At 39.4% G+C, this 24,930-nt stretch overlaps 1 protein-coding gene and 1 long non-coding RNA gene across 3 annotated transcripts; one reads left to right on the top strand and one right to left on the bottom strand.

The window, feature by feature from the left end:
• Position 1: 1 nt before the first annotated feature.
• On the bottom strand, positions 2–22,284 carry LOC111263670 (uncharacterized). Of its 2 annotated transcripts, none has more exons than XM_022838980.2 (6): positions 22,214–22,284; positions 12,002–12,135; positions 9,004–9,123; positions 8,535–8,703; positions 869–1,156; positions 2–483 (listed from the first exon to the last, which is right to left on the bottom strand). In XM_022838980.2, exons 1-6 carry the CDS (start codon positions 22,214–22,216, stop codon positions 205–207), a joined length of 993 nt encoding a protein of 330 aa, XP_022694715.1. In that variant the 5' UTR covers positions 22,217–22,284; the 3' UTR covers positions 2–204. The 2 variants fall into 2 exon arrangements, with proteins under 2 accessions (XP_022694715.1, XP_022694713.1); XM_022838978.2 differs by lacking the exon at positions 22,214–22,284 and adding an exon at positions 12,628–14,390.
• Positions 9,051–23,847, top strand: LOC111263674 (uncharacterized). Its single transcript, XR_002682361.2, has 2 exons — positions 9,051–11,371; positions 23,633–23,847. It is a non-coding gene; the product is annotated as an uncharacterized LOC111263674 (long non-coding RNA).
• The last annotated feature ends 1,083 nt before the right edge of the window (positions 23,848–24,930 follow it).

Here is a 24,930-nt window from a genome sequence, read left to right as displayed (position 1 = left end):
CTTAGCGAACAGAAAAAAATAACTAAACGGTCATATAATTTATTTTGGCTTTCGTAGTCATCATTTCACATCATAGCATGCTGGTGGGATAATAGGACAGTCAGTTGCTCAGAGTGCTCGCAGATACCTGCGGCATTGACAAGAAACTTGCTTAGAAGATGGACTCAGCTTTTTCAACCCTTTCGTCTTTTCCCACCGGCGCTTTTATGAATGTCTGTACGGTCGGTGACGTTCATTAGCAACGTGGTAGCTAGCTTCTCGATAGATCGGTCCTCTTCGAGTATAAACGACAGGTGATTTATAGGAAGCCGAAGCTTCCAAAGCAGGTGGAGGCGACGCTGGCGAATTTATGATTGCTGATGCAGGGTGCGATGGTGCTGTGCCAGGTTCATCCGTATTGATGGTCGCCCTGAAGCCATGTTCGTCAGCAACATAATCAACTCTTCTCGTAATCCCATGAGGGTCCGTGAATGAATATGAGCCCTGTAGAAAAAGCAGCATTTCTGATATAGTCTTTTATTTTCAAAATGGTGTTGTGATACATTATTATTTATCAAACATCGAAGTCGACTAAAGAACATTTTTATTGTAAGATTTTCTAAAAAATGACTAGCCAGAAACAATGAACGAAAATACGCACCTGCTTTGCAAGCGGTTCCAGGCTTACAAGCTATGAAAAAAGTATTAAATTGTGTCAAATATCACTATAAGAAGTCAATCATTTGCAGTATTTATATAGATACGTTCTGCAATATTTCACTAGGAAAATCTAGTTTCCGGTTGAAATAATAGCAGTAGTACAACTAGAAATTGAAATCACAGCTATAATACTTTCGCTTTTAAATATTCCCATGGCTTCTTAACGTACTTTTTTTCGGTTGTGTTCATCCGATTCTTCATGCCGTGTCATTTTCGTGCCGTACTCATCAATAGTGTCGAATCCAAATTGATACGGCTGTGGTGGATAGAATGGTTCTAGTGTGGGAATAGGATCAGTGGCATCATCAGCCAAGGCCTTCGGATGTACATGAACGCGCTGAAGCTGAGGTGAATGATAAAAGTGATTTGAGGGGCCAGTCTGCCGGGAAAAATGATGATCACGGGAAACAGCGGCTGAGAATCCGACAAACGACGCAACTGAGCCCAACAGTGCAATCTGAAAAAATGTACCAACAGCGATCTAGTTCAGAATTTAAACGTTAATGCTTTCGGGTCTAGTGTCACAAGGTATGGACGTACTCGAAGACGTAGATAGTCCATTGAGCTGTCGATAAAATGTCCTCAAGAAGTGAAACATAGAGCAACATTGAGGCTAAGAAAAAAAAAACAACTTTAAGCACACCGTTGATACTTGGATGCGATAAAAGGTACATTCCATTTGCTTATAACCTGAGGTCTCATTATCTGTCAAGTACAAGTCCTACAACTGCAGTTTTACGTAAGTCGTATGTATATATGCTTCCCTACATCAAACACCTCAACACGATTCCCGAGTCTATTGAGTACCTTTATCATGGTGAATTTTTGCTTCGCTATCTATCCAGTTTCTTTAGCGGTGACACTTCTAGCGTCACTACGCGATAACCCACTGCTTATATGTCAGATGTGCCACAGGCTAACCCTTAAAGGAACGGGTTAGCTGTCGGTGCTTAGTATCTAGTGGTTCAATAGGTAATGCCTGAAGTCCCTTGCCTCACCGCTGCCTCCACCCTGTAGTATTGCCCTAAGTTAATCACATTCATCTTATGTGTTAGCAATCTGCGTGCCCTTGGGGAATGAAGTCAGGAAATAGCTCTCGTAACGGCAATGCCAGTTTGGTGAGGTTTTGCCAGATGGATTGACCAACCGTTAGGTACCGCCATTGTCACCACTGGCATATGGACAACGGCCATGTCACGAAGGTGTCGTCTTGAGCTTTTTCTTCTTCAACTTCTTCTTCTATCGCTTCTGGCTGATGTTTTGCTGCATAACAGTCAGCGCCAATATTATGTCCAAGTGGCGATCAGTCGTTCTATGTGAGCCCATAAACTATGCGCGATAGTCGCTACGTCCAACGAATGTCGCACTAACAAAGTGATCCCGCTAACGTTTTTGCTTCTGCTGCTGGTGGCGCTATAACATACAAGGACTGCTTTTATCTTTTTTGCTTACTTGCTTGCGTTGTTTTCTTTTCTTTGCATCTTTTTGGCACCGTGCGCGAAGCGAGAGTGGCTAAATAGGGCCAGAGGTCCTTCTTGATGTTCACGTCAACGATAACGGCGATAAATCTAGCCGCCAATAGTGGCAGGAACAGAAATACAACAACAGCAGTGGAAGCTACGGCAGCATCAACAAATCAGGGATATCAACAAACCACACAAAGCAAAGGGTAATACACAAATTTCCTATCAGATATGCTTACGGATGGAGCAGCTCATTGGCGGTATAATATATACGCAGGGGTCGCTCACCGCTAATGAATAAGTGTGCCAGCAGGCGCAACAAAAGTATTGAAAAGTTGCCAATAAGAAGCATCTACGCAAGTGAAGTCATAGCAGTCAAATTATACAGCAGTAAAGAAAACAAAGAACATCGGGGGCTGTTTTCAAAGGATGAAACGAAAAAAAAAGCTCCATAGAATTGTCAGTTTCTTGTATACATCATATATATATATATATATATATATATATATATATATATATATATATGTCAATAGAAGAGATACGTACTGTGGGAAAGACTGCATGACTGGGCACAACATGGCCAAACAGATCCGCATCTCGAAATCATTGTTTTCAGGTAGTACTAGTGTGTTCTTGGTTTGTGGCTTACTCTGACTATATATATATTTTTGCATTATGCTATTAAATACGCGTTAAAAATGCTTTTATATATGTTAACAGTACGTGCCCTTCGAACAGCGCTAGTAAAAGGGCAAAATTTGCTTATATTTAGTTTATTGTATTATATATGTTGGCTTCAAAGGAGCAACAAACGAGGAAGTATTAATAGCTACTCCATTCTAGCATCTTCTTTTTTTTAGCCTTTATTGAACAATGTGCACAAAGACATGCATATTTTCCAAATTTTGGTTCTTTTGGTAATGGAAAGGGTTTAGTACAAAAGTAGCCTGTATAAAGGGTGAAGATCTATTCCTGCACATTCCTATATTGCACATTTATGGATTCCTTCATAGACGTTCTTTATCATAACAATTATTATAATCATGCTTAGATGACGTTCTATTTTCAAAAAGTTTGTAAACACTTGCTTGCATGGCGACAAACGAAATTCCTTCGAGGGCATCAGGCACAATTTGGTTTATCCATTCTTTTTCTCGGTCAAATATGTTTTCTATTTTATTTTGCATTCTGCTTTATTTCACTTCGATTATATACCGTAAGTAGTAACCAACTTTCACGTATGGGCTAGTATGCAACGAACGAGCACTATGACACATTGCAAGACTTAAGTGAGATGCAGAAGAAAAAGATTTTAATGGATAACTAACTTAGTCATATTCATATATGGTCTAACTTGTAAATTTTGATTTTACTAGAAACGTTTGCCAGGCGGCATAAGTGGGATCCTCATTTACGGTCTTTCTAAACTGGCTATATAAGTTACCCCTAATAGACAAAATATTAGATCTCTTGCTTTACATAGAGCATAAGAAGTCGATGGTTAATACTGGTGTGATAGTATTACAGTAGTATTATACGACTATATGATGAAAGGTTTATGGAAAATATCTGTCATGTGTAAAGAAGCGATAGCATAAATATATCACGAATAATTCACTTCGTCATAGTAGAAAAAACGATGAATACAATAAACATATGTCCCCGTGATTGTGCAGTGGTAATGCATTTGTTTATTCAACTTAGGGATGCCTGGAAGTTAAAGTTTGAAATCTAACGCAGACGTATTTCGTTTCACGTTGGAGGCCAGCCGCCTTAAGCAACCCTTAAATCCAGCGCCAGATGTAAAATCTTTAAACATTATTTTTAAGCATACTAAAACCAAGCCGTAGAATAAGTCGACAAAATTTTTGTAGCTAAAAGGTTTTTTGTCCTATCGTATCGACAAGTGATAGCTATTTGAATATCTCACAGTGTAAAGTTACCGAAGTTTGTCTTTGTATAATACATAAATTAGTACAGAGAATATCGAGGATAACAAGCTAGATTTTATTGCGTAGTCTAGGCCTGACAAGAAAACGCTGCGCGAAGAAGGTGTTTCGCCAGAGAAACTCATTTGCATGTTAGAAAATACAAAAAGAAGACACTGTCTCGATTATATTTGACACACATGTGGTATCGCTAGTACTACACGGTGGCAAGCGCGAGAATTTAAAGCAGCATTTGAGTTATCAGTTGTTTAGACATGGCACTAAGATTGGTTGTAAATAAAATGTGTTTCAATATGACGGATCACAAGAGCCGCTAACTGTTCTAATTATTATTATCGATTTTTTGACTTGCTCAGTTAGCTATTTTTACGTGCGGTAACGGGTAAAACGGTCTGTTCAAACTTTGCAATATCAGGCTTCTATTCCTAAGGTAATTGTGCCGGGAAATCGAACCGTTCAATGGGGATATAGAATCCATCTAGACGCCTCTACTGGCGTTGCAATATTATACCACGCAAATCCATCTTTGTTGACAGCGGAATGAAATCGTTTCTAACGAAGCCTGGAAAAGTTCTTATGATTTATTATAAATTAATCGGGTTGACTGTTGTTGCTTGTCAGTACAAGCAAGTCACACTAAGCCGTAAACACGCCGTGCATTGGTTTCTCAGTTCCTGTAGTTGAGCAGTACTTCTGGTATTCACGTGGAATAGTACTGTTACGTATTGTATTTGATCCTATGGGTATTCATGTGAAAATTCTAATTGCTAAACCAACAAGTTCTTCGCCCCTGACATCCGCGTGTTAGATAATAATGTAATTTCTATAAGCTGGTTTATATAAAACAGTATGGAAATATGTATAAAAACCGTATCCATGAGGCCGCTCACCGGGACTCTGTCAGACTTAGCAAATGAATCGACTTTGTAGTCGAATCGCTCTGTTTTTCTAACCTGATTAGGTCAAGAATGCCACCACTTGCGCAGACGGTGACTCAGCTCAGATGAACAAAACAAACCAAGAACCATGCACTCCCCATATTATCTTGACGATGAGCTTGAGGCGATTAAATACCACTCGGTAAATTTCTAACTAGAGCGAATTTTCTAGAACTAAAAATATTCCTTTGGCCACAGTGTCAGAGCTGCTTAATTGCAAAATTAATAACCATTAAAACAGAAAAAGGTAAAAAATTATGAAGCGCCTACCATCGGAACCATTACTCCGTTGGTTCTTTCTACTTATTACTTTAAATTAAATTAAAACGATTTCACTGTAAACAGTACGAAATCAGCCAAATATGTACGTGTTCGTCAAAGACCTTTAAATGGACCAGACACTCGTGGGGCGCTCGATTACCCATATCAACACTGATGGTGCTCCGTAGTAGAATCATAAGAAATATGTTTATTCAAATGTCCACTGCAATCAGGTTAATAAAGGGTCATTCTGTTAAGCTACAGAATATGTGTAACGCTGATGCACTGGTGTATAGCATAAGAGAAAGATCTGTAGTAGACTTCGGAGTTGCTAGGAAATACCTTGTACTCGTCATCAACACAATGCACAGCATAGGTCCTCAATAATGAGACGATGAGGCTTTTCAAGTGGGGTGACGAGTGCGTTTTGAAGGGCCTTATACACCTCTGTAGTTATGTTCGCTTGCATTTAAAGGAAAAAGAGTTAGTTTTGAACACCTTAACAAAAACAAAGTGATTAGACTATTCAGAGCCAAACGAGTACGGGAGGCACAAGTGTTTATAATAATTGGGGGAAGCACTGTAAAGCGACAGCTAAAGACAGCTTTTAGCGCGACTGGTTGCTACGTAACTTAGTGAAACCGTTTCTAGTAGGACACATTTGTTTTAGCCTTAGCGGTCACATTTGATGCGGCTATTTTTCCTTTGGAGGTGAAAGTTCTTAATGCTAAATATCGTTGCCTAATGCATTATGCTGACTATATCGACGAGCAATTTTCAAAAATGCCTTAACATTGCTGTTTGTGAAGCACGATCATCGCCTTTTTGTGACAGGACGATCTATGTGACGTTTAATGTTTTCGAAAACTGCTAGTTATCAACTTCTTACTAAATAGTACAATCGATTATCTCGGTGTGATTTAAAATTCATACAGAAGTAAACATTTAGCTTTTGTCCTTATATATAAATAACAACAACTTAAGTAGAAATTATGTATGTCATATTTATTTAAAATAGCGTTATATACCTTATTTACGACCCGATTTGTACAACATCGTATCATATATTGCCAATTATAGCCTGTGATCATACCAAACGTAAGGATTGTTGTATGACTAGAGATCTCATCCGTTCACGCATTCGTTTATCCGCGGTAGCTTTAGGTTTCAGTGTCACATTCGTTGTGTATACGTATTCACAATGCTCCTTTACTGAGAAATAATGTGCATTATTATTATTATCATTACAAAGGTAGTCGGCGTTATCTCAGTTCATTAAGTGTTCTATATTAATCTATTTTGTGAAAAACCAGCTGCTTATCTATATGTCCCACCAACAGCGATACTGCGTATTCAATCGTATGTGCAGAAGAAAAAAGCCAACAATGGTTTTCAATACGATTGTGATACGTGTTTAAAGTCGGAATTACAGAAGCAGCTTAGCAGTTTCGCTGGCGGTGGTTACACATCAGCGTTTTCTCATTCAACTGAACGAAGTTACCAAATATCATGAGGCTTTTTCCGTTGATGTGCCATCACGATGTGTCGTTATAAGTAAACATTAAGTAACCTTTCGCAACTGAAACATATTCAAAGTTAATCTGCAATGTGACACACACGAATTTTATGTGGAGGTATGTTAAACAACTAGATAAATCATAATCCTTCTATCCAGTCTATAACTATTTGATGATTGAACATTCGCTTTGTTTATTCTAAATGCGCATAAAAAAAATTATCAAATGAAGTAAATTACAAATACGTTAGCGATGATGAAGTGTGGTCAGGATACGAAAATAGGAGTACTGTATAAATAAAAAATCATATACAATGACTCAAGATGTCGTTCTGTCACATCTTATGATGCTAGTTTTGTATCGAAACAAATATGTACTGTGTTTAATGGTCTGACTATTGCGACTCAGTTGATAACAGCCTGTGCCCAATATAAACCGGTTAGCCTTCTGTTATTACTGCACCATCAGTTCAGATCTTTTCCAGCCTTTCAGAAGAAGCCAAAATTTCGAATCCACTCGCAATGGATGTCATATTATAGGCTCTTACTTTACATTCTACAACATTGATAATACATATTGGCTGTGACATACCCTATATTTATTTATATAGTTCATCTACAAATATTATCGTATCAAAAGTAGAGAAACGATTTTCGAGAGAGAGAGAGAGAGAGAGAAACGATTTCGAGCAGAGACGAAGGAATTTTCGTCACACTTACTACAATTTGTAGTGCAAACAAGTGTAAGTTATCGCTGCAAAAGTGCAGCTTTAATTGTTAATCAGCGGGACAACTCGAAATGAAATTAGTTCTATAACGTAATGATAAGTGAACGAAAACCTAAATAAAAATAATAATAGGCAATTACATTTTACTGCAAACAATATTCAATACAGTTGTTTCCTAACGAATCTAACTATCTCTCCAACAGTGGATTAATAGCGGCGGTCAACTCAGGCTTACGAAACGAAGCATTATACAATCGTCGAACAAATCGAAGCAACACGTACGCACAAATAAATATCGCAAAATAGATAAATTTACTCGAAATTAATTTTGGACGATTTGATTTGAGGAGCGTTCCCCCGGGCCGCCCAATCTCGACTCGAATTTTTCGGCTTCTTCCCAACATTTTTGACAGACGCAGGCACCCTTGCAGATACTGGTCCAAATACTTCCCGATATAGTACTATGTATTAAAAAATACTTCAAAAAAACATATATACCTTCTGTACTAATTGCCTTTGTATATATTTATGTATATATAGGTATATATATATATATATATATATATATATATATATATATATGAACATTCTGTGCATCTACACATTCACTTATTCTACTTATGTTGGCAGAGGCTAACTGGTTTCTAAGAGCGTTTCTCTAATTCACTGTCGTGCAGTTGAACTACAATAGGTTAAACAAAACTGTCGCTTTAATAATTTGTGTATTCAACACCGGTGTGATACTTAGGAGACTAAGTCCAGACGAGTAACGCTATCCGTATTTTTTATCTGATCGAAGCTTCTCTTTAAACACATATTCTATTGCAAGAGTCAGGCGATTTCTTTCTGCTGTTTTCTATCAGAGAGCTTATTGTTGGCACGGGAATAATGTGGGGTCCTCCCGGTAGGCCGGACAGCTGTTGCGCACATATCATTGCAAGGTACTCATTATAACTTGGTGGAGGTGTCTCGGAACGTACCACAGATGAATAGCATGGGGGAAGGCTGCGGCGGGACGTTGGAGTAGGCGGGTAGGACACGACTGTTGGTTGATTTGGCATAGTGTCCATATGCTCTAAGTCATAGAGAAATCGGTAGATCACTGCAACCATCAGACCGAAAACGCTGACAAGGAGGATCGAAAAGTATCTGCATATGGAAAAAAGGTGCAATAAACAAAAAGCGTTAGTCAAGACCGTTTAAAGAGGATATATTCATGCCACTGTAGTTTATGTTTACTGGCATGATATACTGAAGTTCATGCGGGAGCTAGCACGACTCCAGCACTATTATTGATTGATGATTACTTTTATAAACTGAATTGACAGTGCATGATGATATTGTACGACTTGCATCGAACTTTGAAAGTAATTAGGCCCAAATAAGTCTTCATTCAGTGTCACAACCGGTGGGGTTACTACACGCTGCTGAGGTTAGTGGTACACGCACCGTTTATTGACAAAGTTACCCAGCGCGATTCCTGCGATTCCTGTGGACATCCATACAAGGTTGATTATAAAATAGGTCACTGTAGGACAGACACGGGCGCAGCTGGCACGCCAGGGTAACCTAAAATATGAAAAAACAGTTAGGTATCATTGTACACCTAATTAACTGAGTATGACTGTGGGCCTCAGTAACACATAAAATAAACGAACGTTCGTTTGTATTCACTGGCCGATCTAGCGATGCATAAATAGATTAATAATTTTATCGTGAAGCAATATTTAGAGGGTCGCTCGCATCACAGATCTCAGCTCGCCATCGCCAAAGCTACTGATTAGTTTCAGTGTTTAAATTCACGGTTTAGCCTGTTGCTATTAATGCTCAAGTATTTTTTAATATAAATGTGATTAATATCATTTATATATAGGTTGGTCATTGGTTGCGTCACTGTAGCATGAAAGATTAACGAGAAGAGCAGTCTGTTTCATAACAACAATCACGGTAATCTCTATAGGTAGCACTGGACTTAGCCAAAATAATAAAAATATGTTATGTTTGAATTATTAAATAACGTTCATCTATTTTTGTTGTTATTTGGCAGTGTGGAACAATGAATTTCCTGTTGCTTTATTCAGAACTGATCTAATTAGGTTTATCAGCATTACAAAGTCGTCTAGTTAACAGATGCCGAAAAATAAAATTGGCAGGGATCATTGAGGTATGAGATAAATGCGTGTAGTTGTAATGGTTTCCAATCATATGAGAGAAAATATAGTCACTTCCCTTGGAAACAAATGCTACAATGAAAATGAATCGATTCTAAATGATTAGAGGGAAAATTTTTTCGAAGATACCTAAATTAAGACTTCCTTTGATACTCCGTTTATAAGACTGTATTTAAATAAAGACAAATGTTTTAAGGAATTTTTTTACGTGTTAGGACTGTCAGTCTTGACCGCCAAACTTATTGAATATAACTACCAATTACAGTTTCAATTTAAAACCTAACCACTGCTTAATAATTTTCAAAATATTATTTTTATCTGCAAATAGCTTCCTAACAGTAATTCTACGTTAAATAATTTTGATAGGTATAAATTCGTTAAAGTATCGTTCGAATACGCTGCATGTAAAAAAGTCGAACGGAATAAATCTTTAGGCTGATAGCATTCCCAAAAATGCAGGGGCTCAAGGCGGCTAAAAAGTTATAAGTATGCAAGAAGTCTAACCTTTAAATCCTATCTATACCATCCAATTGGCAATTGATGTTCTCTTTTTTAAAAGCCTGTCAGCTTTTTGTAGCAGATGCCTAAATTGATAAAAAAAAAAAAGGCCTTTTGAGCCATTTATATGAATAATCATTGGAGATTTTTTGGTTTGCCTCATGAAAATCGTTTTCGGATTTTACAGAACCGCATGAAACTTGCAAGAACGTGTAGGGTCGTGATTTTGGTCCAAAAAAAAGTCTTTAATCTCGTCCGGCGTATAAACATTGTATAATAGCTGAAATTCGTTCAAATTTCAAAAATGACGCGCTGTTATTCACCATAATGAATTTGTTGTGGTGTTCTAAAAAGTACCTGTTTTTGGTTTAGCACCAAGAGTAGCGAATAAATGCATGCTTGTTACAAAAAGAGCTTGCGAAAGTTTGTTCCAATTTAGGTGCCCTTTCCTATATATATATATATATAATTTTTCGTCGACCCTGAATAAGCATGTGAAGTATATACAGTTTCTGAATAGAGGGTGCCTTTCCATATATAAAGTAGATACATGAATGTAGTGATACGAACGACTGCTTACGCTGGGGCCGCCCCTATGCGAGGTCTGTGACCTGCTCCGTGGAAAAGCGACAACGCGAGATGTCGAAGTGGTCGCACGACCCGTGGATATCGTAGCGGGCTACCTACCCCTAGACTCAATTCACTTTTGGGTTACTGCGGGATATTTAATAGCTATACTTTTTTTTCTGTCCTGAGGGTCTAGCACCACACGTTCATCTGGGTTATTAGTGCTCCACTCACAGATCACCCCTAAACTGCGAAAATTTTTACTGCGGAACTCAACGATAACACCGAGAAATAACATCGCAGTAACTTCAGTTAACACTAGCTGCATAATAATCTTGCTTCTGTCAATTTTTTCGGCCGTCGTCGGCTATTATCTTCTGCGGAGTTGACATATATCCATTCGGACGGAAAGGGTGAAAGAAGAAAATCGCTGTCGAGAGCCTATCATTACTACAGATTAGTCTACAGCAGCGTCTGCTGTATATATCGCTGGTGTACTAATGCTAGTTGAGTTTTATGCCAGCTTACAAAAAACGTGGCAGCCAAAGACACTTAATGGATTTCTCCACGGAGTAGAAAAGGTAGGCTGATTATGAATGAATCGCGTCGCTTCTGCTTGCGTCACTACACGTAAGAAAAGGACACTGACTAAGAGTAATTTTGATCCGATCTTATTTTTATTTTAGTGAATTTTATGCTACGAAGTTAAATGGTAAAGATAAAAGTAGGTAACTTGTGCTAATGACCTTGTAATGACCTGAGAACTTGCAAATTATTTTGCCAAAAGTATCCATCAGGTTTGGGAATCACTGTTCGGATAAAGTTTTGGATCGAAGTTCGGATAAAGATTATACCTTTTTCGTAAGTACAGGTTTAATCGGCACCAGTTGGTAGTGGTAAATGGCAAAATTTTATGTTAATACAACTAGAAGACAGAATATTTAATATACGCGTATATGAAGTCTCATTACTATAGTGCTTTAAAGAGTAAAATTCCAAAAAAAAATGTGTAATGTACAAATTTAATCAAAAGTCACTATCGTGCTGATCACTTTTCATGCGTTTGAACTAAAGTGGATGGATTGTAACTCGCTAATTTGCTATGATACATACTGTTGGCGCTGGTTTGTTGTGAAGTTTTGATGCAAAATTCGAATACTTCATAAAATGGAAAATGCTTAAACAGAATGAAGTCCTTCTGTAAAACATACAGTGCTTCTGCAGGCTCAGCTTCGGCGGTGTCAAAACTCGAGGTAGAGACCGAGCTGCTATTGGTTATTGTTGGGCTCGATAAAGAGTGAAGAAAGATCGAAGGTTGACCATGCGGTTGTCCAATACGGCATTCCTGTAGAATGAGGACATAGGCCAAAGCATACCAAACAATATTGTTGTATTAGTTTCAAGCTAACTTATCTCTTTAATTCTTAACTTTAATCCATTTCACACGGTTGTCTGTTACACAGACTTCTACCAGACCAAAGCCAGTGAGGCTGCGTACAATGTACCTTTTGGGCGAAATTTGTACCGGACATCGGTACCAAAGGCGCATGCAAATTTTTTGTCTGCTCTTCAAAAATCAATTGAAAAAAATATAATTAATAGTTGCTAGGTGCTATTGAAGTTTCAACGAACTCCGGCTACACGGCTGCTCCTTACAAATGAGTCAAGTAACAATCTTAAACAATTTATAAAACCTTTGTGTACTAAGCTATCAAGGACTTGTAATATGATTTTGTAGATCCTGAACGGACACATGAGACATTTAGAGTTCCTAAATAAGGGCTGTTTTCCCACACGTAAAATAAATGTGAATGTAATGATATGAACCACTGCTTACGTTAGGGCCGCTTCTGTACGAGTTCTGTGGCCTACTCCATGGAACAGCGACAACGCGAGATGTTGAAATGACAGCACGACCTGCGGACATTATGGCGTGCTGGCCACCTTTAGATTCAATTCACTCTTGCGCCACCAAGGAGTATCTAACAGGCCTATGTTTTTTTCCTTGTTTTGAGAGTCTACCACTACACATTCGTTTGTGTTATCAGTGCTCCACTTACAGACCTCCCTTAGACTACGAAAGTTTTTACTGCGAAACTCAACAATGACACCATGAAAATTGTTGAAATAACCGCAGTAACTGTAGTTGGTACTAGCTGCATAATAATCTCCTTCCTGTGCTTCACTTCGGCCGTTGTCAGCCACGAGCTTATTGTCCATCGCGCACTCCACCGTAGTGATTCGTTCGTTTTTTGAGAAGTTGTTCTGACACTCGCAAGTTGTCATGTATAGGTGACGACCTTAAAGACGATCCAGCTCTCCTCTCCGCTGCCTGGGCTGGACAGAGCTCAGTCGGTGGTTAAGAAGTCCACTCCTGCAGAGGGCCCACTACTAGATCCTAACAGGGCAAAGCGTATCTACGCTAGCATTAGCGGCAGCAATGAAAACAGTACGCTTCTAATTCGCTGCATTCACCAGGCGATCTATTTCTACCCTTAAGCAAATTTCTATCGGGACCAGCCTAAGTAAATGGTAACGTAGGACAAAGGCAGTCGCTCCATCAACTATCCGAGCTTATTGTTGTTCAAACTGACAGCTGATATTTGATGTGGCCTTATATGTCCACCGCGCACTGGCTGCGACAAATAGTAACAGTTCGTTTAGTTGCAAACATTGAGTGAGCCAGGTGCAAACCAGCAAATCAATTAGGATCAGGCGGGTCTGCCAACAAACGGAAAGACGGATTCTAGTGCACAAGGGAACGCATGTGTTCACACGTTAAGGCTTACCGTTTTCCTTCTTTTTTTCTTCGCCTTGCTCAATAGCCCCTGCGATGATCGTGAAGGTGCGGTGTTCATTCACACCAGCAAAAAGTAGTCTAGCAATCCTCTCCATTCTAGGGTTCACTATTTAGGATCGATGCTGGCGTCAATGCTGGTTGGAGGAAACACTCATGCCGACGACGATGACGCTGATGATGATCTAGGATAATATTTGTGGATCTTTTGTTCTTGTTTGAATCGAATCATGACCGCAATAGCCGTAACCGCTCCGCAGACCTGTATGTTCCAGCCTCTCTCAGCGCTATGGATAGCAACGCCCGGCGCTTAGAAACACGACGCGTTACTGCGGAGTCAATTGTTCGGCGTCCAGCGTTTGTCGTTTATTCCCGAGAACAGCAACAGCAAAAACGTTGCCTGCTTGGGTCAAGTTAGCCGCTGTTCTGCTAGGTTATGCTCACAACGAATTGTGTCTTCCCTCTTGACGAAAAAGACAACGGGATGATCATCGTTAGCACTGTCACTAGCTCGATCTACTTCGGCGTACTGACTTGAAGGTTTATGAAGCGTGATATCAAAGTGCTGGATGCAACGTTTGGGATCTATCTATAGTTAGTTGGGGTTTGGGCTATTAGACTGGGCAGTCATGCTTTTCTTTGCACCGGTTATTGTAACTGGCGGTATTTTATTGCAACAGTTGGCTAATTTTTTGCGTGCTAGCCCTCCTCTATTGCAGGCTCGCAGTCAATCCAGCTCAGCTTGAACTCAGCTTTGTTCGAAGATTGCTGGTCCTTCGCCGCTGTACCTGCCTGCTGTGGCAGGAACGTAGCCCTGCAGGCGCTGGCTCAATGTTGTAGCAAGTCTGCCGAAAGGGCCTGATAACCTTTACGACATGACAACAGTGGCAGCGACGATCGAAAGTAATGGCGAGTTACTACCACGAACCTACACATGACTGAAAGCGAAATGCGACGTTAACTATAGAGTCCTGCTCCTTTAATCTATGCGTTTTGTTTATGCATTCCTCTGTAGTCTGTTGACGGACGGAATAGACATACTGGCAAAACTGGACTCCATATATTACTATACATATTCTGTCCGACGCGTGACGGAAGTGCAACAACTAGTAACCAGAATACAGTAGATGCTGGCAGATTAACATATTATCGTTGTCCTACAAACATATTTTCCGATAGACAATCTGTCCGTGTACCTTTTGCCTTAATAGCCTAAACAGAGCGTTGTATAGCTAGTGCTTAGTGTAGTGTAGCAACTTACTATCGCAACATTAAGAAGGAAGTTACTTCAATTGTAGCCCGGGGCAGATGTAAAAGGGGACACTTACGTTGAGCTGAACTTGAAAACCCGAAAGATGGAAGCTGTGGCTGATCTCACATGGTAAAGGAGCCTCGAATTAATGAGGTCGTTTTTGATTAATCGGTAGCTATCGAGATCCTTGGAGTGGCAAGATACCTCACAACGTCTCCTCTGAGTGACATTTTTAACAAAATAGTGAAGAAAGGCAAGCACAGAATGGCAAAAGGTATTCGTTCTTCAAGATCGTCGAACGAAGGTGCAAAGGTCAAAGGAATGCGACAGCTATATTTGTCCACAGCCTGCAGCGGAAATAGAAGAAAGGCATATTTCAATTTAAAAACATATATATAAAAAGCTTGAGGCTTTCACTATAACGTTATCCAATTCTATTGACCCATAACTATAGTTAGAATAGATGGATTGTGCTTTGAAGCGAAAGCTTCTTTTGCTAAGGACATTATAAGATAGTCAAACAAATATTGAACGCTTCGTCCGATCTCACCAAAATGTTCACTTGCCACGAGGAGCTATTTCAGTTTTTACAATATTTTACGTTTATCTGTACAAAATTTCAGGTCAAATATCTGTTTCCGAAGATTTTGAACTGAAGATTAACTACCACTTCGTATCGTGAAAAAATGAATACCTTTCTGATACTTTTACTCTACGAAAGGCCTTAGGCAACAAAGCTCTTACGAAGTATATCCCACTCACGGCTTTTCCACTCCTAAGTCGAATAGCTGTTAAGCAAAATTAGCCGAACAATTGACCAGTGTACGCGGGAAAATTATATCAATTGTGCGCAGAAAATCAGTAAGTACATGTCGAACATGATTTTGAGATGCACTGTTTTCTTGCTACCGGCTGACATACTTAAAAGGCATCTTGAATAGAACATGTTTCAATGTACGCCGCTTTAACTTGACAAATAGTGACCCTAAATTGAAAACTTCTAATTTTATAGGCGGACAAAACCCCCGTGTGCATGTGTGTGTGTCGGCGCCTTCCAACGACCAGGTTGTGTATTATGGATTTTTTGTTTTTCTAGCTTGATAGCTTCACTGGATCAACGCCAGCCGCTCAGATGCTATTTATAAACCTAGTGGAGTGCTTGCATTGAGCGTATAGCAAGCCACGCCAGACTTTATTATTATTATTATTATTAGTGTTATCCTATAGTTCTAATCTATATGATAACACAAGACGCTGTACTGCAAAGCGACAATCGAATGTTGCAAGTTTGCGTTGAAGCTATATTATTGAGTTTCATCATAAATAGACTCTACACCAAGTTAGCGGAGTTCTAAGCAGAGTTTAGATAACGCTCCCACCAAAACGTCTAAATTTTTTTTATCTGTATGGCTGTGTTTAAATGATAATCCTCAATGCTATTACTACATTTAAGGCGCGTGACCGTTTAAGCGTACGATGAATTATTCTGCTTAGAAAAACATAACGGGTAAAGGCTATTTTGATATCACGATTTAATGTCTATGGCTATATGGCTTATGTTTATATTTCCCTCGTACTATGTACTCCTTGATAACGTACACTAGCTATCGGCTACTCAGTATCGGAATTTCCTAAAGAACACAGGTTTAGCCTGTGATGAACCACTTAGGCAAGCTAATGTATGGAATGATGAAAGCGTGTATGAAATTTATCTATCACCACAACGATTACTAGTGCTAGATGTATGTATAAGTGCATATACGCATGTTAGTATGTATTGCTCATCTCGACGGTCCTACAGACGCTGTCGTTATCTGTGCGACGGCGTTTTCCATCGATAACCGTAAATGGCTCGCATCTTTACAATAGGCTAACTGTCAGTAGATCACATTGTTGGGAGTTGTGAGTGTATGCTGTGTTTGTGTTGTCAACAATGGCACTTAAGGCCAGTGACACTCCCTGTGTTTTCAACTCAAGGTAGCGTCCTGCTTGTGACAATCGATTTTCCATTTTTTCCTCATTCGTGGCTGTCCCGATTGCTTCGCTATAGTCTTTGTTCTCCATGACATGAAAAACAGACAATTATCCTTTGTCAATATTGAAATCGTGCTTAGCTTTGTACCTGTCAACTGACACAATATAGCACTATTAACTGTGCATCATGAGCCGTGACGAATACGTCGTTGTCTAACTGCATTTGAAAGCACAGCTTTCGATCTAACCGGGAGGGTCAGCGCGCTCGGTGTCGGCTATTCGACCAGCATCGAACTATTGCAATGTGATATATACACTATATAGTATATATATGTATATGTGTGTTTATATATATCGCAGTTGATATTTGACGACCGAGCAAAAAGTTTGGTGGGAAATGGCGTCAGTTTGATTACTACTACGATAATATAGATGCGGGGTTTCTGACCGGGTAACAGTGTGCAGGGTTAAGGCAAATCCAGTCTAAGCATTATTTCGAAAACGGAAGTGCTCCGCAGAATTAGCTCAATAAAGTAACTTCTGGTACATGATTTTTTCGTCCCATTACCACTGACTTATTCGGCTGTCTAACGACATACTATCCAGGTTTTCAAATTCTAAGAATTTGAAAACCTGGATAGTATTCTCTCTGATTACTAGTTTAGTCGCTGACATTTCATATGATGTATTATTATGTCCAATTACAGTTGTTCTATTAAGCGTTCCGCTATAACATGAAGTAATATCGGATGACGGATGGCACTGTTGCCGAATGTGATACATATATATATATATATATATATATATATATATAGCTTGTTAAACTGAACAAAGATAAAAAATGAAGCACTTTATTAGACTGAAACATCCGTGATGCATTATCAATTATTTTCGTCACAAAATAAAGAACAGTCCGCAACCGCAAATCGAACGTGGCTGCAGCCCAGATATGTGTCCTAACATCGAGCTGAACATGGAGTCTTTAATTTAATTTTGCTTTGTTCGACCAAATCATCACGCTTAAATTGCCTTTTTACCTTTATGTTAAAATGAAAAAAAACATGCCGTTTGATAGCGTATGCTCAGTTTGTAACTAAGTTGTGGCTTATTTAGCAAGAAATGACGAAGGTAACTCTACAGCTAAGAACTTATCAGCTCTGATTATATAACAACCAAATGATTCTCTCGAACCTCAATCCAAACACATGCAAATATGTACAACCAGAGCCTTTGGTTGTATATTTTTACCTGTTTAGGCTTGGAACTTGTTTTTACCTGTTTAGGAATCGACCCGACGAAATATTCGTATAGTGGGGTTAAGTGGAGTAAAATTCTACTTTAATACTAATGTCCATTACCTGGAGCGAATAAGTCGTTGGCGCAGGTGCGTCGACTAGTTGTCAGTCTACTAGTCAACCTAGTAGAAAATTATTTAATGGAATTAGCCCGCCGGGGCCTACATTTTATGCTCTCAAAAGGACTATAAAAGTAACCGTGATCATCAACCCAGTCAGCGGTTAATGTAGAAGTTCGTAAATCCGTTTCGCTCATGGTTACATTCAACAGAAATGGGTTATAACAAACACAACTACAATACTTAATCTTTCTATAATAAACATTTAGTTAGAAAAAATTGAGTGCGATTCTTTTTTAGACGCAAGATCTCTTCCCAAATAACGTGCACTTCCCTCTATTCTGGAGTAACAGACATCATCTTGATGAAGGTCACATTGGTATTAAAGATCTGTTTTTCCCGGAAATTTCACAACCACCTACGAAGAAGGGTCGTCTGTACTGTAAGATTATGGCACTATTTAGTTGCAAGATGGATGCGAAGCCATGCGTCAATGGGCTTTAGTCACACATGTCGCCTCTTGTGAAATCTCATACCACTGAACAGTTGCTTGTTGGTTTAAAATGTCGATTTAATGGCTAAGGTATCGTTGCGGATACTAGTCGTGCGCCCCGCATTGCTATTATGAGATAGAATGTCTACCTGCAGTAGATTGTAGAGACACACGCTAGTTTTCGTTTTAATTGCACGCAGTTACTTATACTATAAGTTTGTTTATATTTGCTTAAAGACATCAAGTATTAAAATCAAATTTATTAAAAGGTATTTCTATGGACTGTCGTCATTGCCCTTTATTATATTTACGTTAGCTTCTAAGGCTTAGTCAATCTTAGAACTCGAATATCTTGTAATGGACTTACTAGAGCGATTTATTATGGATTTCGACAAACATGTGCTCTGAAAATTATTTCGGTCGAATTACAAAAACGCACACTACAAAATCTTATATGTAAAGTAAAATTGTGTCTTCAGCTGTCAGGCGAGCCCTAACAGGCAGCCCGCACAGGGTTTTTTTCTGTTCAAGCATAGCCTAGACATTGACAAACCTCACGAAAAGTTGACTATCTTTATTACGGATGGAATGACAGATGTTCACATGCGTCGATTCTGACCTACGAGTGCATCCATACATCCGATGCAGTACGCACATAATTTTCAATAGGTCCATCACTGCGCTTATGCAAAATCTAGACATTAGCTATTTGAATAGGCGCTATCAGGGTGTCATATGAAATGTCGCTAGGTTGTCGCGAATCCTTCCCTCACCCGACCGACGAGGATTATTACATCAAACGAGCTAAACCTCAGCGCCACCGCACATTTAAGAACTCACTCTTTGTCAAAAGCGCTCCGTAGGTCGACCGGTGGGTCCATGGGCAATCATGATATGGGGTTCCGGCAGGCCGTTACGTCTAAACTGTGTGTCTTTCACTCAAAAGGTGGTCCGGTGTTGGAAATCTGAGTGGAGGTTTCCCGAGTTTGCGAACGCCGTTTACAGCACTAAGCACACAGGCAATTTAGACTACGGTATAGTGATTAACGACGTCGTTGTTGGCCGCAGCTGCAACGTTGACCGATATGGCGGATTTCCATCTCCATTCCATCCAGGGAACCGCTATCAAACTTTCGTTTCATTGGACCCTTGTCGCGATTGCTCAACCATTTCCACCATTGAGGCAATGACTCCGCTGGCGGAGTTGTGGGAGGCGCCTTCAGTAGAGGAATGGCTGATCATCCCGAGATACCCACCTTTGATTTGGATATCATGGATTTTGTGCAGCTTTCACATGCCGATATGATGCAACTAGCAGCACTTTACACCGCAGTGGACATCGCTCCAACAGTGGTTACCCAGAGACCATTGACTTTAAATCCTATTGGACGCCAGTCGAGCACGCCGGTCGCGCGCATCCCTCATAACGCTCCCCCAATATTGCCGGGAGAGCGCAAGTATCAGAAACGTCAGCTATCACAATATGGGCGCCAGCAACGAAAACGACTTCATATCACCGCATCGGACGTGTCGACATCGGCTGTGCACTCTGGCTTTTATGGGCCGCCCTTTGAAGAAGAGGCTAAAGTCGCCAAAATGACTAGCGTCACCATCACTCCGAACATCGGGATCATGATTAAGGTCGCAACGCTATTTCAGCGGAACGCTACTGCCACATACAGTATACAGTTGAACGGCGATCCAAATGGCGGGCCGCAATCTCAAAGGCCTGACCGCGCGTTAACTCCGAGAGGAACTAAAATCAGCAGCGACAAGTCTTTACGCCTGGAACCAAATACAAATCATCAGTCGTTATCTGATGCGGTTCTCTTAGCGAAGCAAGCCTCGAGATTGAATCACCAAAATCCTACAATCGTAAAGAGTGAAAAATAAAGTTTTTTCGAAAACGGATGCCGAAAATCCAGCTGGACAAAGAGATAAAGGTCGTCTGCGTGGAAGATCACCATGGACAGCATAAGCATACAACAATATCAGCCCAGTGAAAAGGCTACAGAGTATACGATGATGACCCCTGCCGCAGTTCCTAGCCGTTACATAAATGGATAGCTTCGTACATATATTTACAAGATTTAGTGCTAGTTATACGTTATCGATTTACAACTACTGTGAATAAACGAGGGAGGTCGGATTTTACGGAATGGGATCGGATTTACTTCCTTATGTAAAACGTGCATAATAACGAAGTAGGTGCATGCCAATGTTATGGTTGGCAAATGTCGTAATATATATATAATATTTTTTAAGTGAATGTATTTTCTTTAGACATAGGAATCGACCCGTAAATTGTTTCCCGGTGTAATAATAAATAAGTGGATAATGTAAATAAGTGGATATCCATTAGATCAAGAGTCAAGCTAAGTTTGCATGCATATATATATACAAAATTTGCGGTTAGCAGATACACGTCGAAACTTCGTCAAGAGTAGTTACGTGACTTTCGACACGTTCAACAAAATGCTTCACAAGACGGCTTAGGGTCTATACACATACAGATACAAGGCCCGGTAATATGGCTTTGTAAGACCAAATGTTAATGGAATGGACAGGTTTTTTTATTTCCTTTGTTTGGTGCTTCTATAAAATAGGACGGCACTCTAAAAAAGCTAATTGCCGAGGCCTTCCGCTTTATTGAATCATTCTCTCTTTTTTCCTGCCTAGAATAACTAGAAGTGCTTTGTCCCAATATTGGCGCCACACTGGTATGCAGTAATAGCCAAAGCTTTTTTTTGGGCTTCTGTCGGGAAACAATTTAGACTATAGACTCAGTGACACGTTAGCTCTTTGGGATAGACATAGTATATTAGGTCTAATAACCGATAGGTGAGTAGGTTGTTTACCAGTGAATTTACAGCCCAAATCTTAGCCAGTTCATTCTAGTATATATATATATAAATACGTATTTTCTTCGTGATCAAGACGAATATTATGTTTTTATTTTTACCCTGTCGAATGTTCGCCGTGTTGTGTGTCTCTTCTTTACTTAGGCCTATTTCTGATAACAAATAAGTAAAACTAAGGAAAAGGAACAAAAATAGATTCAGTCACCTCTGTTGCGACACTTTGTAGGACACTAGCTGCACTAAGAATGCTTCTTGGTTACCGAAATTTAGTTAAGGGAATGTACTCGTGCCGACACCCACCAGTTTTTACATTAACACACCTTGAATGACCATTTCAAAGTTCAATAATGTGATAATGCTGCTACATACAGATACCTACTCAGTAACGCTATGCTACTCTATACCGGTGAAAGTGTGCATACAAAAGTTGATATTGCGACAAGTCAGAACCCACTCACGTATCTAGTCATCGACAATCCTCACTCCAATTTCCAATAAACCGTGACAGTTTTGGCACTTGTTTTAAAGCAAAAACAAAATGTTACAAACGTTTGCAAATTTCTTCATTGCTATTGAAGGGCACGATCGTTTAGAATGCTTTTCAGTTCTCTCTAATATGTACTTATAGGTAGCAGGTTTATATAAAATTAGACAATGTATTTTATATTATGAAGTGTTTTTAAACAACTCACCATTTACATTCATCAGTGAAACCCTCTCATAAATACGTGTAGAGCGGGGCTACAACGTGGGATGTCTTCATTTTTGAAGCTATTTTCTGACAGTCAACCGTACTTGTCATTGCTACAGTAACTTTCACCCTTTCGTCAAATTCATCATTGGCAGAGATTCTAATAGCGGGCGGTACGTCATGTTCTGCGGCTGAGATTGTGCCAGTTTTGTAACCATACCTCATCGATATACAGATACTTGTCGCGTTACCAATAACCATAATTAGCATGAGAAGCCAGGTCACTTGTTGCGCTATAAGAAGACCTCCATAGAAGCCAACTGCGCAAGATACAATTACCCCCAGGCAACTCCAATAAATTACATTTTTGTTTGCCAGGGACAACGAATCTTCCGAGCCCGCACTACTCAACATATTTGCTTCGTAACACAATACAATTGTTAACACAATCAATAAAAAAATATGATGAGCACAACTACGAGCTTCCTGTTATCAACTTTCATTTAAACGCAGTATAGATGGTGTTGAGAGTAATCCGCAAAGGGGTTCACGCCGATTCTGATTTTTCGCCTCTAAACTCAACACGTAATTATCAAAATAATGCGTTGCAATGCGTGTAGTTAGCTAGTGTGGAGGCAGCATGGCGAATCACTATGGCGCTTCGCGATGGGAGTAGGCTAATGCTTCCAATGGAGGGATTTCACAACGAAACGGTAGAGATTAGCCAAAAGTCCATACCTTAATGCCAATAAACTCGAGCTACAATACGAGTCAACATATTTAGCTAAGTAAGTGCTACGGCAGAGTTTCACTGACGCCAAATATAATTAAAAAGTACGCCGTATACAACTAGCCTAGGTTTAATATTTCCCCATTTAAAGCAAGAGCTAACTAATATGGCGTTGTAAATTTTAATTGAACTTGGAGGACACTAGATAAAAGGAACGAAGATTTGATCGATCATTTCAATATGGAAAGTTGGGTTTCTAAGAGCGAACGGTTTTCAATATACATATATACAGTTGTTAGTTCGTGGTACATGCGGTAGCGTATGGGTACTACACTGCCGGTATTGGTTGTGTGTGTTTAGTCAGAGCGTCATACGAAGAACATTGATAATTTCTCAGTTTTTAATCTGCCAAGGAAATCGAATTCGTGATGAGTATTAATCTGCGTGTATTTAAAAGAACAAATGATTCCACACGATTAGCTTCGGATTGTTCCAGTAACTTACTATGGTGGTTATCGATTTGAGGTATGGCTTGAGGTGGTACGAAATGCAATTGACCAATTACATTTAGAACAATGTTTTTATCAATAATTTCGAGATTAAAGCTCTGTAACCAAGTTACCTGTAAAGTAGCGATAACTGTTTGGGCAATATTACAATACCATTAACTAGCCATCGATCGCTTTCTAGGCCGGTGTTTCGAGGATGTGTTGAGACACCGTATGGATCGAGCAAGCCCGAGTCATCTAAAGAACAACTTACAAGCCATGATCGCTATGTTTCCGTCGATGTCAACCAAATGTGCGTCGATCGAAAATGCGCTCGATTATCAGGCAGGCAAACAGCACCAAGGACAGTACCCTCAGAAGTACATTTAATAAAAATATTGACGGAAAGACGGATAACAGCGCTTCCCTAATTATACTTTCATTCCAGGTAGCATTAGTTGGACACAAAAGATGTTCGATTGCACGTCCTGTAAAGTTTTGTAACTGACTGATAGAACTACAAGCGGCAACACTCACGCGGCAAAGCCCCATTATCGATGAAAATATATGAAAAAACAAGCCCGTAGTTTCCATTAAAAAACATACTGGTGCCGTACGCGGCATATTTGAATATCGAAATGGAAACAGCTGCAACGGCTTCAATGAAACCTATCTCGAATGAAATACCTATTTTGAGTAACTAGTTGAAATTGAACAACAGACAGTGGAAGCCGCCGGAACTAAGCTTTACGACGGTTTTTAAGCTAAACGTGCAGGAGTTTCCGTTTGACATTCTATTCGACAGCTATCTTACTGCGCACATTTCATAGGTGATCTAACTATAATATACTATAACATATTTAGGCGGAGAACACAGTCGGCTAACCTATGGTAGAGTTTAGTGTAACACAAATACATTTTTCTATTTTGAACTTTTTTATTAGTGCGACGTTTATGAATTGTGCAAAAGAGGAACGCTTGGCAACCACTGCAGATTTCTTAATTCTCTTTCAGATGCGTTAACGTTCGATAACTTCCAGTGCGATCAATTTATGTATGCGTCGTTTACACGTGTTAAATTTGCCGAATTAAGAATGGCATGATATTGCCTAAAAGACCTAACATGGCTCGAAGTACCTATATAAAAGTATTTAATTTGCGAAAAAGATAAATAGATAGCAGGATAAAACTTGAAAAATGAAGACTAACATCAATATGGAAAATAGATACATTTGCCTATCTTGGTATAGTGCATTTTAATTATTGGTACTTACTATCAAAGGATCAATAAACGAAATAACTATGCTTTTCGAAATGTGAGACGGTCCTGTACAAAAAAGCTGAAACGGAGAATACTTAGCTGATTTGAGACGGAGGCATCGGCTATTTTTAAAAGCTACTAAAAAAGTTAAGAGCTTAAACCATTTACAAAAGCTTAGAGATTCTAATTTAATATTAAAGAAGAAAACTGAGTCTAAACTAACTAATTTCTTGCCACCC

Source organism: Varroa jacobsoni, unplaced genomic scaffold (genome assembly GCF_002532875.2).
Source record: "Varroa jacobsoni isolate VJ856 unplaced genomic scaffold, vjacob_1.0 scaffold_781, whole genome shotgun sequence".
In the NCBI taxonomy this organism is placed as follows: domain Eukaryota; kingdom Metazoa; phylum Arthropoda; class Arachnida; order Mesostigmata; family Varroidae; genus Varroa; species Varroa jacobsoni.
Note: the sequence above shows the minus strand (reverse complement) of the source record. Positions and strands in the feature narration are given on the sequence as shown.

Coding starts and splice junctions, on each gene's coding strand:
- LOC111263670 (XM_022838978.2), bottom strand. CDS start 12,717: ATGTCCGCAGGTCGTGCTGTCATTTCAACATCTCGCGTTGTCGCTGTT. Junction 8,704..9,003: donor GGTAACTTTGTCAATAAACG/GTGCGTGTACCA, acceptor TTCCATATGCAG/ATACTTTTCGATCCTCCTTG. Junction 1,157..8,534: donor CCCCATGCTATTCATCTGTG/GTACGTTCCGAG, acceptor ACATTTTTTCAG/ATTGCACTGTTGGGCTCAGT.